Source organism: Leptonychotes weddellii, chromosome 1 (genome assembly GCF_054177405.1).
Source record: "Leptonychotes weddellii isolate Sample4059 chromosome 1, ASM5417740v2, whole genome shotgun sequence".
Lineage (NCBI taxonomy): Eukaryota > Metazoa > Chordata > Mammalia > Carnivora > Phocidae > Leptonychotes > Leptonychotes weddellii.
Window position 1 is genome coordinate 6262562 of NC_138369.1, and position 14302 is coordinate 6276863.

The window sequence follows — 14302 nt, forward strand, 5'->3', positions numbered from 1 at the left end:
GGAGGCACTAAGTTTGTTACGGCAGCTGCACTAGATGAATACATTCGACATACATCTGTTGGTTCTCCAACCCGGCTCACATCCCTGACATCAATCCCTTCATTACAGTTTGTTCTGTGAAACCCTTTTGAGTTGAATTCTGTTTCTCACTTGAGACCCAGCAATCCTGCTTCTGGGAATTTTTCCTACAGGTAGGATGCCTGTGCTCATGGGAAATGGTGCACAAGGGTATTTCTTGTTTGTAAAAAGAGAGACTGGGAAACCTCCAAATGAAACCAACGCTGAGATAGGCACACCGTGGAGATTCCCACACAGGATAGAATGAGGAAGTGCTGATGGACTGATAAAGGAGGGTCTGAAGGTCATATTGTTCGGTGAAAAAAGCAAGATGCATTTCAGAATGTGGAACGTGATATGTTTTAGGTAAAGGAGAGGAGAGGGGATAAGAACGCATTCAATTTAAAAAAATAAAATAACACAATTTTACAAAAAGAAACCTTGGATAGAGTCAGAAGAAAGTGTGGACAGTGGGTTCCCATGGGCTCCTGTGATTGGGGGCGGGGAACCGCTTGGGTGGAGGATGAGCAGAGACAGAGCTAGTCCCCCCGAGTGTCTCTTAATAGCATTTGATGTTTTAAATCCTCTGTCTTAGGAGAGCCCACACTAGGGTGAGGGAGGTGAGGCATGAAAGCAAAGAGGGCGCCAAAAAGCTCAGTAACCAAGATAAATACTTTAATGCAATATTTTTTAAAAAGCACAATGTGGAAAAAAAACCCACCATGAACAAAATACTGAAATTTTAAGTAGAGAATCCATAACAGTGCTGAGTTATATTAGAGCCTGAGGCAAAAGGAAAAACCAGTAATATGGATTCCATCTTTGAAAGTTTTCACAGTAAATAATGAAGTTGCCAATCCTGGACAGATCCTGGATGGGCGAGGTTTACCCAGGGCCTTAAGATGCCTTCCTCCTCCCCAAGCCCTGCAGATCCTGCAGATCTGCGGCTGCCATTCCCACCGTATAAAGCCTTTAGGGGATGCCAGCAGGGGCTGCAGCTCATCAGTGCCCCCTGGCGGCCATCAGCCTGCACACAACAGCATCTAGGTGCTCTTTGCTTTAGTAGAGGTTTACTGAGCGCCCCCCAAGGGCCAGGGCCCCTCCAGGGTACTGTGAGTACCTCAGGACCATGGAAGACCGTTTGTGCCCCGGTGGTGCTCAACAGCATGAGGGAGAAGACAGCATACAGGTCGGCAAAGCTTGGCACATGGCAGGTGAGGCAAGCCGCCTGGCCCGGTGTGAGGGGCAACTCAGGTGGGCCGACGGCCCCAGGGAAGAGGTGGTACTGAGCTCTGGCCTGAGGGACAAGCAGCTGCCAGGGGTGGGGTAGGCACCCTGGAAGGGGTAGGCACCCTGGAAGGGGCAGGCAGAGGGCCTTGCTGCTTGGTTTCATCCTAAACTGATGTCCCTGTTCATCATACTATTCTTTAGGCCCTTTCCTGTGGCCCAGTTATTACTTTTTAAAGGAGCCCCACAAGGGCTGCAGGAAGGGTGTTCGGGGAGAGAGACAGGCACACGCCAAGGCCCACATTTTGGGCATCTAAGTGCCAGGCGCCCTGCTTGCCTGTAGCATGATCTCATTTTAGCACTACCCCCAGGAGAAAGGCACTAACATTACTCATTGTGCAGTGGAGGGGGAGGTACGTGGAGGCTGAGTAAGCTGCCCAAGGTCACATTGATAGAGAGAAATTTAAAGTGCTCAAGGACCCGCAAGGAGGGAGCGGGAGAGAGGGCGAGCAGAGGGGAGGACAGAGAGAGACCCGCGCAGATGGTGCAGGCCTTTGTGAGCTACCCAGAGCAAAGACTTTGGGCTTATGCTCAGGGAGGGATGTGTCTTGACTCACGTGTTCACGACTACCCTCTGGTTACTGCCTATTGGGGTCTGATGGGGAAGGGGGGAGACGGGGAAGAGGTTGGGGCGGGCTGCAGGCCAGAGGGGATGGGCATCTGGACCAGGGTGGAGACCATGGACGCAAAGGGCAGTGGTCAGAGATGAAAGATGCTCCTGAATGGGCGGTGGCAGGGAGGCTTGGGGGACAAGCGAAAGAGTGGAGGGGTGGGGCCGAGAACTCCGATGTAAAGGAATCCTGGGGAAGAATGTTCTAGGCAGTGAAATAGCACATGCAAGGACCTAGAATCGTAATAGAGGGAGCTGCCCAGACAGCTCAAGAATAAAGCCTGAGGCATCACAGGCCAGGCCTCCAACACTCACTGGGTTTCCCTCCCACTCCAAGAGAAGAGCTGTGTCAACAGCCCTCAAGACGCCCCCCTGAGCATCTGAAATCCTTTATTGGAAGATCATTGCTGTTTACCATATAGAAGTCTCGACAGCAGATGAACAGTGAAAACAGAGCCCATGGTGACTGGAGCAGGCCTCTGGGCTGGAGACCCTCCCCCCACCTCATGGACCAGCCTAGCAACCTCCGCCCCTCCCTGGACCCCCAGGCCTTTGGCATAATGCTGATTGGGGGGGGGGTAACATCCTGCAGACAGTGAAGCCCCTTGACTCAAAGCAGAGACTTGGATGAGCACTGGAGGTGGGGGTAGTGGGGGTGGGGACAGGCCTTCTCCCGGCCCCAGGCTGGGCGGGAGCAGCGAAAATGGAGGAAGCCAGGAGCTGGGGAGATGGCATCTATTTTTGTTTTCTGAAAAGGGGCACACAGGGGCCTGCAGGCAGGTGGGCAGCAGCTGGGGCGCGTCAGGCGCTGACATCCTTCTTGTCGCCTGGCTTGGGGCCGGCTTCCAGCAAGGGGTCCCTGGGGCCCGCCTCCTCCCCATCCTTGGCCTCGCTGGACTTGGAGTTGGGGACCCAGAGGCCGGAGTCGATGCAGCGCTGCATGTGGTACTTCGCATCCTGTGGGGAGAAGGGTGGTGAGGCCGGGCTGCCCCCCGCCAGTTGGCCCGCCTATCCCCCTGTGCATCCTTAAGCCTGCTCACTGCTTATTCTAGACCAGAGCTGTCCAGAGCACTCTGCAATGATGGAAGTGGCCTGTAATATGCATTGTCCGACATGGTAGCCACCACAGCCGCATGTGGCTGCCGACTCCTTCAAACGTGGCTAGTTCAGGTGAAGAACAGAACTTTACATTTCACTTAACGTGAACTGAAGTTTAAGTAGTGTACGTCCAGAATAAAGCTGCATTCCAGTAAAACTTTTACTTTTTAAAGACAGGCAGTGAGCTTGTGAACCATAGGGTGAAGACCCTCGGTCTAGGTATCTTTTTTCATGGAAGCTTCTAGAAATCCTGGACCAGGTCCTGCAACTAGACCCATTTCACAGATGAGGAAACTAGTGTGGCCAACCAGTGAGCCAAGCAGCAGGAATGGGGTCAAACCAGGGTCTACTAAGACACAAGGTCCTGTCTACCAGCACGATCACTGCTCCTAATATTAACAACAGTTAGGGGCATTTGGCTGGCTCAGTCAGTAGAGAATGGGACTCTTGATCTCGGGGTCATGGGTTCAAGCCCCATGCCGGGCATAGCGCTTACTTTAAAATACACACGTACGTACAACCGCAGCTGATGTGTACTGTGAGCTCAGCCCCCCCCACCCCATGCATGCTCCAAGTCAGTATCCAGAGAAACTGGTTTGATGGGGTAACCAAGGCCAGGGAGGAGCACCCCTTCCTTGGACAAAGGTGGGGCCAACCTGGTATGCCCACTAGGCTCATAAATGGCCCACAGGGGCGGTGACACTCCATGGCAGGGGACATGCTGAAAGTTCCGGGTTCACTGCTGCGTGTAGTCACACAGGAGGTGCTTAATACGTGTAAACCAGTGTGTGGATGCAAGCCTCCCCTATTCTTCCGTGAAGCCCACAAGGGACGCTTCTCCCAGCCAAGTGGGGAGCAGGGCTGGAGGGGGACAGGAGGACATATCGCTTGCTCAGGAGGCGCAGCTCGGCTGGTGGGCGGGCCTGGGGCGCTGTTACTCACGGTGGGGTCCATCTTGCTGATGGCATCTTGGAGCATCTGCACGTCCTTCACGTCAAAGCATTTCTGGAGCTCCTGTGGGTGCAGATGGGCCGCGGGTCAGAGCCTGGGTCCCCAGGGGGGCCCGCCTGCCGCTGCCCAACCCCCCTGCCCCCACCCCCCTGCTGGGGCAGGAGAGCCGCACCTCAGGGAGAGACTCATAGACTTCAACGGGGTCCAAGCCGCCCGGGCCCAGCCGCTTCTTGCGCTCCTCCTCCTCATACTCCTTCATGGCCTTCTCGATGCGCAGCTTGGCGCGGCCCCGCACACGCTCCTTGAACGCCTCGAGTTCATCGTTGAAGCCCTCCATGTACTGGCGGTCGGCTGTCTGGAGGGTCGGGGCCGAGAGACGGTCACTGGGCCGGCCCCAGGACCGGCCCACCGCAGACCCGCAGACGCTGTCGCCTCCCTGCTGACGGATCACCTGCCTGCCTGCCTGCCTGCCCACCCCCCACCCAAACCACAGGCCGGCCACACTCCCCTCTTCCACATGTGCCTGCAGGGGCCTGCAGGCACCCCACACTCAACACGCCTCACTTGAGTTCTGTCTGGATCGCTCCGCACAGGCTGCCCTGCCCTCAGTCTCCCCGACCTCAGCACGGGGAGCTCTGTTCTTCCAAGTGCTCAGCTGAGGAACCCCGAGGTGTCCTTGACTCTGTTCCTCACCCGTGTCTCTTAAACTCTGTATGGGGGCCGACCACTGGCCCCTCCACGTCTCTGCCCTCCCCTGATAGAGCAGGCTCTGATCCCACGGCCGTTGAGTCTGAGTGGACATGTGTCCACCCCTCCTGTAGACAGAGGCTGGTGCCCTGGAGAGAGCCACACCCCACCCCACCCAGGCTCCTCAGGGATGCTACCTTGATCTTAGTGAAGAACTGCCGGAAGCAGGCCCGGGGATCCACCTTCAGGCTCTTGGCCAGCTCCAGGATGAACTGCATGACAATGGTCTGGTGGGCCACCTGCTCCATGAGTGCGCATTTCTGCCCAGAGAGAATATAGGCAGGATGTCACCAAGTGGCGGCCTCAGGGAAGGACTCTTCCCCAGTCCCAGGGCAGGCTCCACTCACCTCCTCCACCTCTAGGTCAATGCACCAGATGACTAGGTAGTTGGCCGTCTCCTCACACACCAGATGGACATTGTCTGATAGATACTTCTGGCTGTCGTCCCAGCGGCGGAGCATGCCTACAGAAGGTGTTGGCAAAGCGCTGAAGGGCCCTGGAGGCAGAGGGCCAGCCCCTGTCCTATGCACCCCGCCCCCCGGTGGGCCCCCTCCAACCGGTGCCCAGCTCACCGAAGTGCTTGATCTGTTTCTCGTACTTCTCCACGAAGGTTTTGTGTTTCTGCTCCCTCACCTCCTCCGACTCCTCCTCCGCCTGCTCTGGCTTGGTATTGACCATGCTCTGTGATGGGGCGAGAGGGGGAGTGGGCTGGGGCGAGGCCGCAGGGCGCGTCCAGCACGGCCTCGTGGGCCGAGGCCGCAGCGCCCATCCCTTCCACGGCGGAGGTGGTGACGGTGTCATGAGCATCAGTGTGGCAGGAGCGTGGGTGTGGCACATGTGGCCTCGGACTAGGGCCTTCGGGCAGATCAGAGGGGGGTACCAGTGGGGTGCTTCGTCCACCCGGCCCCACATACCTGTTCCTCCACCCCTTGACCTGAAGAGGCCTTCCCCCCCAACCCCGCACCTGTCCCACCACCAAGCACACCCCCCCCACCTTGCTGAAGCCATCCTTGCTGAGCGTGTCCACATTCCAGGGCATGCTCTTCTCCTTCTTGCGCATCTCCTCCAGTTTCTGCTCCCAGCTCCGCTCCTCCTTGCGCAGCTGCTGAGCCTCGGCCTGCAGCCGCTCCAGCTCCAGCTTGCTGCCCTCGCCCTCGGCCACCTCCAGCTCCTTCAGCTTCCGCTGGCACTCAGCCACCTTGCGCCTGCACTCGCGGCAGCCCCTGTCCAGCTCCTCCTTCTCCTTCTGGAACTGCTCCATGCGCTCCACCCGGGCCTGGGGGCAGACACAGACCTTCAGGCCGTGGGCCTCAGCCGGGCCCCACCCAGGGCTCCCACCCACTGCACCTGGGACGGCCCCAGGGAATGTCTGCACCACCCTCGGTGGCCCAACCCCCGGCTTCCACCCCCACCAGTATACCTGCGCACACCTGAGTCTGGGCACACTCCACCCCCACCCCGGCCTGCCCGCTCAGAACCAGAACCCTCCTTGGCATCCACAACACTCAGCAAAAGCCTAAGTCCTATCCATGACCCACAAGGCCCTGCGGATCTGCCCCCCTCCCTCCAGTCACACTGGCCGCCTCACCTTTTCTTGAACCCACTGCCAACCTCAGGGCCTTTGCACTGGCTGTTTCTGCAGCCTGGAAAGCTCTCCCTCCAGATTTTCCGCCCCCCATACCACTTACTCCCTCGCATCCTAACCATCTTGGCTCAATTGTCACTTTACAGATGAAGCCCTCCCCGACCACCGTGCTGAAGATGGCAACCTCCCCTTACTCTTGTCTTGTGTCACCTTCCTCCTCAGCACTCATTATCTGCTAACATCTGGTGACAATTACTTACTGTGTTTTCCATGTGTCCCCCTCCCAGGATACTGGCTCCACGGAGGTGGGGATCTGCTCACTCTTGTGTCTCACACAAGCACACAGTAAAGACTCAGGAAACACTTGTTGGATGAATAAACTGATGAAATACTGGATGGGGGTCTCAGGCTCCCCCTCCTCCCTGGAGCTGCCCTCAGTGACACTTGGGTGCCCTTCCCTGCCCAGCAACCTCCTCGAGCCACCTCTGCCCCTAGCTGAGGCCTGCTCACTGGCCCTGTTTTTCCCTCCCTCTCTGCTACCCAGGCCTGACTACTTTCACTTCTAGATGTCTCTCCAACTCGCTCCACCCAGAGCACTGCTCCTGGACCACTCCCGAGGCCCCTTCAGCTCTGTCTCCAGGGCCCCAGGGAATGTCTGCACCACCCTCGGTGGCCCAACCCCCGGCTTCCACCCCCACAATTGAGCTCAGTGGCCTCCTTGAGCCTTAGCTCGGTGCCCACCAGCCTCCTGTCCCCCCTTCCCCAGCTGTTGCTCCCCAGACCTCCTCTTCTACTGCACCCCCAGCTCAGATGGTGCCCCTTCTCATTCCCCCTCTCGCTTAGGTCCCCACTGGACCCCACCTCACATGGCACGGCCCTGTCTGCTTTCCAGCCCTGCTTGGCTCCATCACCTCCCCTGGCTCTCAGCAGTGACTGCTCAATCCAGAGCCACTGACTGAGTCCTGAGAGGTGCCACCACTTTCCATTGCTGCTCCCCCAAGCTAGACTCAGAAGCTGCCAGTCTTTGAAATATCCACATCTGTCTGCAGCCCTCTCTGCCACCCCAACCTGGAGTGTCTGGGTTCAGACGGGAACCCTGACCCTTGCCCCAAGCTGCCCAGATGGCACCAAGGCCCCATGAGGACCTGGGTCCCACTCTCCTCTCCCAACTCTGGGTCCTAGGCAGATGCTAGCCCTCATGGTTCCCCAAATGCACCAGCTCACTCTTGACTCGTGGCCTCTGCACAGGCTGTTCCTTCCACCTGGAACTCTCTTCCCCTCGCTCCACCTACTTTGTCCCCAGGTCTCAGCTTCAACAGAGCCTCCCCCAAGAGCCCCCATGCCGCATCACTGTGCTCCAAAGGCCCCTGCATGATCCCCAGGTAACATGATAAGATGCTGGAGGACAATCTCAGGGCCCCAAATGTGGGGTCATAATCCATGGCCACCAGAGTAAAGGCTGGGTGTCCTTGGGTCAATCCCCTAACCTCTAGGGACCTCCGTTTCCTCATCTGTCAAAGGCGACCACCACACCAACCTCACAGGGTGGCACCAGGAGAAGCAAAGGAGATGAGAAGTTGAAGTCAACAGTCCAGAGCCGTGCTGGATGCTCAGCAAGCCCCATTCCTGTGCTGGCGACTGCCATTACCATCCAAGGGGACAATCTCTCTCTCTCTGGGAACCATTCTGGGGCTCAAACAAGAAAATGTACTTCAGGTGTTTAGATCGATTTCCAGCCCAGAGTAAATGCTCAGTAACTGGGAGCGGTTGTTACTGCACGGTCACGTCACCCAGCTCCACCATTTACTGGCAACATGACCTTGGCTAAAACACTTAAAACTCTCCCAAGCCTCGGCGTTCCTCTTTGGGAAATGGGGCCTCAGGAGTTACTCCCAGGAAACTGCTTGCAACCCAGGACTCAATACCAAACGTGTTCCACTGTTATCACCATCGTCATGGCCACTGCCACCAGAATGGTCTCCCAACTCACTTCTGGGCCTTCTCTGAGGCCGTTATCTCCAGGTTCCAGCACAGAGCCAGGCCCGCGGTGGGTGGGAATTGGGAAACCTGGAGTCTTCACTCACGCCCCACAGGACTGCTATAGTCAATCGCGAGTCTCACTTTGCCCATGTGGATAAAGGTCGAGAAGGCCTTTGCCTCGTGGAGAGACAAGAGAAAGAGGCCCTGGGCCCTGCCACTTCCCATTCTCCACGATGGGCCTGTGTTGCCCCGGAGGCTCCCTGCTGCCTTGTGAGGGGCTCTGTGGGGTTGGCATTATCACTGGCCTCAGGGGGCAGCAGGAACCTACCACCCTGCTGGTTCCTGCTGGGCGGCCACCCAGCTCTTTCCAGTGTCCTCTGAGTGGCCGCCAGGGAGACTAAAGCTAAATAAAGGCTCCCAGAGCCTGCCCGGCTCGGGCTTTACACCTCTGGGAGGGGTGGCTTGAGCAGACGCCACGGGGGTGTCCCCACCCCCCTGCCTTACAGATAGAAAACCTGAGGCTTGGGGCGCCTGGGTGGCTCAGTCGTTAAGCGTCTGCCTTCGGCTCAGGTCATGATCCCAGGGTCCTGGGATCGAGCCCCGCATCAGGCTCCCTGCTCGGCAGGAAGCCTGCTTCTCTCTCTCCCACTCCCCCTGCTTGTGTTCCCTCTCTCGCTCTCTCTCTCTCTGTCAAATAAATAAAACCTTAAAAAAGAAAAAGAAAGAAAGAAACCCTGAGGCTCCCAGAACCTCAGTGCCATCCAGTTCGATGAAAGGAATCACAAGAAACCAGTAACAGCAGCTCTATCAGGACAAAGGAGCAGGGGGCTGGGAGACTCCCTTGTCTCTTTCTGGTGATTCCAGATTTTTTCTTTCCCAGGAGCACAGATTATCTGAATAATAACAATGATGATAACGACTAAAGTTTACAGAGAGCTTATCACATGCCAGATGCTATCTATCCCAAAGACATCACACACATTAAATAAATAAGATAACCCCTCATAAGAACCCGATCAGGTGGATACCCTTAATATTCCCAGCTGGGGAAACCGAGGCACAAAGAGATCAAACGAGTCGCCGGAGGTCATCCATTAAGTCAGTGATTCCGGAGCCAGGACTGGAACCTAGGTGTGCAGGCCTGTGCTCAGAAGCTCACCAGGCTCCTTCTTACTAATCCCACCTCCCGCTCCCATATGCTTACTCCCTTCCAGGCCCTGAGCCAAGTTCTTGTCGGGCCTACTCTCGTTTCATTCTCAGGATGGTCTCTAGGGGCAGGGAAAGTAAAAGCAGTAAGTGGTAGGGCTGGGATTAGAACCCAGGCTTGCCGAACCGAAGCTGGTGCTGGAGATGCTTATCTTCCCTCCCCCACCCCCACCCTCACTAGGCTCCACTACAGCTCCAGGGTCCTCAGCAGGACAGGAAAGGGTCCTGTGCCAGGAGGGAGGAAGGCGTGGCGGGGAGGACTCTGCAGGAGACGGGGCGCTGGCTTCCCACCCAGCAGGACCAAAATGTTCTCCATACAGCTGTATAGATTAACCTCTTTATGTGAGAAAAGTAGGTGTTCCCAAGAATAGTCTTTTTAGAGCTCTGCGCAGGTCTCAAGCATTTCATAATAAAATGTTACAGCAAGAAATGGAAGTGCTAGGGGCGCCTGGGTGGCTCAGATGGTTAAGCGTCTGCCTTCGGCTCAGGTCATGATCTCAGGGTCCTGGGATCGAGCCCCGCATCGGGCTGCCTGCTCAGCGGGAGGCCTGCTTCTCTCTCTCCCTCTACTACTCCTCCCTGCTTGTACTCTCTCACTCTCTCTGTCGAATAAATAAATAAAAAAAGAAAAAAAGAAATGGAAGTGCTAGAACTTTCTTCTTACACTCAGTGGCTTGCCTGGCAGGTACGCTACCCAAGAAGATTACTGCTTTAGGGTAAGGGTTGGAAATGGGACTGGAGACCAGATGTAGGGACTAGACAACACAGGACCGGGGAAGGGCCCTTCTAGGAGGTTCTGGATAAATGACTGGGAGTTGCCATAGGCGAGGGTGGGGTGAGGAATTCCTAACTGGAAGGTTCTGTGAGATAGCTCACCCTCAGTGGGAGAGTACAACATACACAAGTATATGGGTGTAGGAGCTCTGATTTGGGGGAGCAAGAGGTTAGAGTGTTAGGACTTATGAGCTCTTCTGCTGGCCTGTGAGCACTGCTGGGCAGGGAGAAAGGCTGGAGGACACCCAGACAGGATTCTGGGATCCAGATTTGGGGGCAAATAGGTAACAGAAGGGGCAGTAAATCTGGAATCAAATTGGGAGGGTCCCTAGTGAGAGCAGGGACAGTCTGGGTGTCTGAGAGCAGCAGACTGAGCTGGGGTCAGGATGAAGGCCGGGTGGGTTTGGGTGCTGGACTGGAGTTGGTATAAGGCCTTCCAAGGCTGCCAGAGGCTCCTACAGGAAACTGCTGGGGGTGGGTGGTGTCTGGCCTGCAATACCAAGGAGGGGCAGGGGCTCTAGACCGGCCGGAAGCCCTGCAGGGTAGGGTTTCCTGGTATAATGGGAAATGGGATCCACAGTAAGTGACACTAACGAGTGGCTGGAATTGGAAGGCTCCATCAGGGTCGAACCGGTGGTTTGGTCTGGAGAGAAAATGGGTTCCAAAACTCCAGTCCTGAATGAGAATTAAGGCCCTGGTGGAGCACCGGTCTACATTCTAGGCAAGGGGTCCCCGGTATGGGTTGGACTCCCTAGCCAGAAACAGAAATCTCAGGAGAGGACAGAGTTCCTTGTTCTGTTGGGAGGAGAAGCCAGATCTCTGGATCTGAATAGGAATCCCTGTCAAGAACTAGGGAGGAAGATCTCAGAATAAATTCAAAGTACTGAGGACTCTAGGATTTGGGGAGTGGCGGATGGTATATCCAAGATCAGAAACGTCTCCCAGAACAGATCAGGGTCCAGACTCTGAGGCAGAGTTCTGCGTGTAAGTGGAAGGTCCCAGAAGGGATTGAGGGAACACCCCCAAAGCTTATCTTAGCAGCTTAGACTCGGAAAAAGGTGCCCTAGGGGTCAACTGGGAGTTCCATGCAGAAATCGGAGGGGAGGCCCGGGATCTCTGGTAGGGACGCAGCGCCCTGGCAGTTCTGCGCTCTGGAGTTGAATCGAGGAACCCCTCAAGCGATACTGTAAGTACAGACTATGCGTTGGGAATCCCAGGTGTCAATGTGGGGGTCCCTGGCAGTACCAGGGGTCAGAACTCTGGAGCGGAGTCCCGGGCGGGGGTGGGGGTGGGGGGAAGGGGATGGGCACGCGCATTCTACCTGGTGCCGCCAGCGGAAGAGGCTGGCCGTGTCGATGTTGGGGTGCGTCTCGTCCTCATCGTCAGACACCTCGATGTGGTCCCACACGCTATAGTCCACCATCTTGCCTCGGCGGCTCAGCCCGCTCCGGCTCCGGGTCTGACTCTGGCGGCTGCAGCGCTGGAGACTCGGCCTGCGGAGCCCCGCCCCTTCCGCTTCCGCCCTGGCGCGCACGTTCCCGCCCGCGCATGACGTTATATCCCTAGTAACCGCGGTGGCGGCAGTGGCGACCCGGCTTGCCTTAAAGGGTCAGGCGCACGTGTTCCGGCCCCCGGGAGTCCCCGTAAGGACCCCGCCTCATTGGGCGCGGGGCATCCGCTGGGCATCCCTTGGAGGTATATGGGCTGGCGTTCCAAACTCGAGCCCCCCTCATCTCCCGCTGCTCCCCGGTGGGCGTTTGCGGCGGCCGCGAGGGGCGGGGCAGGTGGCGAGACTGAAGCAGGGGATTGTCCCCTTAGCCACGCCGCAGTGACGTCAGCCCGAGCCTACTGCAGGGGCGGGCTTCGGCGGGAAGACCTCTCCCCCTGCCCCCGGAGAAAAGGACCTAACCCTGCGCTGGGGAGGGGTGTCTGATCAGAGCATTTTCCCAGTCTTAGGGGTACAGGACCCTGCCCTGGAAAGGTCTAAGCGGAGGAGGGATATGGCCCTGCCCTTGGGGGGTCGGATGTGGGGGCGATGTGGTCCTGCCTTGGGACCTGGTGTTTCCCTGGCTCGGCCCACAGCCTCCCCCTCACGTCACCATCCTCTGCCATTCGTGAGCGGGGATTCGCGCACACACGCCACCTCTAAAATTACCCGGACCCTCCTCCCGCACCCAAGCCAACGGATCTCGCGCTCTTGTCCGCGGCGTCTCCCCGTGTGGTCGCTGGGTGTCGCTAATGTCTAGCCAAAGGCCTGTGCTTCAGCCCCGCGCAGCCGGGGGACGGGAAGGGGATCGTGGAGGTGCGGATGGAAGCTTTCCTCGTGGTGGTACTCTAGAATCGTTCGTAGCCCCTCCCCTTCGGTCTGGAGCCCCCTTAGTTGGCGGGGGCTCTAAAGACTCCATTACTGCGAGCTTGGGCGACCCCAGCTGCACACTTGCGTGCATTCCAACCTTCGTTTTGATACTGGGATAAAAGGCCGTGTTGCAGCCTAGAGCCAGGATTATCTCAGATTAAAGGGCGTTCCGTGGGGGCGGGTGGGATGGGAGGAGCTCCGGCCCCTCGAGTGAGGGGCGCTTTTTCCCAGACTAGTGTTTGAGAGGGTGTTTGGAGAGAGGGGGCTGGAGGGAATGTATTAAAGGACTCGAGATGGGGGGATTCCCCTGCCCAGGGAAGGGGAGGGGCCATCCAGACAAAAGCGCCCGCCCGCTGCCTCCCCTCCCCCTCGAGCATCTTTCAAACCCGCGAGTGGGCGGGCGGGGGCGGGGGAGTCCCCCTCTCCTCCCCCTCCCCCTGCTGGCCAGGCTGTCCAGCATCTCCGCGGCCGTCAAGGCCCGGGCACGCGCGCGCACGGACCCACACCCCAGCGGGTCTCACAGTCGCGCACACACACATACACACACAACAGCAAACAAAGGGTCTGGACACCCCTGTCCCCTCCCGCCCCTCAGGCCGGAGAGGGCGGGGCATCCCCTCCCCAGCCCCTCTGCAAGGTAAGCTTCGGGGCTGCAAGCTGCGGTGGGGAAGGGGACCCGGCACCCCGGAGGGAGGGGACCAGGACGCTGTGGGGTTCTCCGCTCCCCAAGAAAGCCGGCGCCCACCGGTACGCCCTTTGAGGGCTTCAGGCCGGCCTCCGGGCTGTGGGTGTGCGGAGAGGACCCCAGATGCCAGAGATTCCCGGGTTTCCGCGGAGGTCTTTCCCTGGCTTCCGAGACTGGAGCCGACGGGCCCCTGTGAAACGGGGTCCTGGGAGCCTGAGCTCCCAGAATTGGGGACAGGGCGCCGGAAGCTTCCCCATAAGCGCCAAGACTTTCCTAATCTGCCAGCACAGCATGTCCACCTGGGTACTGAGACAGCCCTCTGAGTCGCTTTGCACCGACCCTCGGTTTCTCACACCACCACCATCGGTGCATCTTCTGCTGTGTCTCGCGTACCTGTGAGGTGGGGGTGGGCGGCTGCTAGTGGTCCTCTGGACTATCCAAGCTTTCTCTGCTGCATCCCACAGCCACACACTACTTAGCAGCGGTGGGACCCCGGCATGAGCTCTGCCTCCCTGAGCCTCAATTTCCTCTTCTGCAAAGTGGGTAACGACACGGAGGATTCCCTGAGGTCATGCATGCGAGCCTGACTTTACTCGGTCAATTAATTTCTTAGCTCATTTCACACATATTTCCAAGTGCCTACTATGTGCCCCAGCACTGCAGCCAGGTGGTGGGGCTACAGCAACCAGCAAAAACAGCCGGCTGTTTGCTGTGCTTATACCTGAGGCTGGTGAGGGAGAAAGATCAGTGTGTAAAGCGAGGAATACCCACTGGTGATTTGAGACTGTAAAGACTAAAATCTCATAGGGCATAGAGAGTGACTGGGGGTAAGGGTGCTCGAGATGGAATGGGGTTTCTGGTTGGTATCTGCCTTATTCATGCCCTTCATTCAGCTCCTTATATGAGGGAGGGCCAGGGCCAGAACAGTGCCTGGCACACAGTAGGTGCTCATTAAATGTTGAATGA

At 57.6% G+C, this 14302-nt stretch overlaps 1 protein-coding gene across 1 annotated transcript; it reads right to left on the bottom strand.

Moving 5' to 3' along the window:
* Window positions 1–710: 710 nt before the first annotated feature.
* CDC37 (cell division cycle 37, HSP90 cochaperone) lies at window positions 711–11812 on the bottom strand. Its single transcript, XM_081812675.1, has 8 exons — window positions 11617–11812; window positions 5745–6026; window positions 5323–5431; window positions 5098–5213; window positions 4888–5010; window positions 4176–4358; window positions 3995–4066; window positions 711–2911 (listed from the first exon to the last, which is right to left on the bottom strand). Exons 1-8 carry the CDS (start codon window positions 11716–11718, stop codon window positions 2756–2758), a joined length of 1143 nt encoding a protein of 380 aa, XP_081668801.1. The 5' UTR covers window positions 11719–11812; the 3' UTR covers window positions 711–2755.
* Window positions 11813–14302: the final 2490 nt, after the last annotated feature.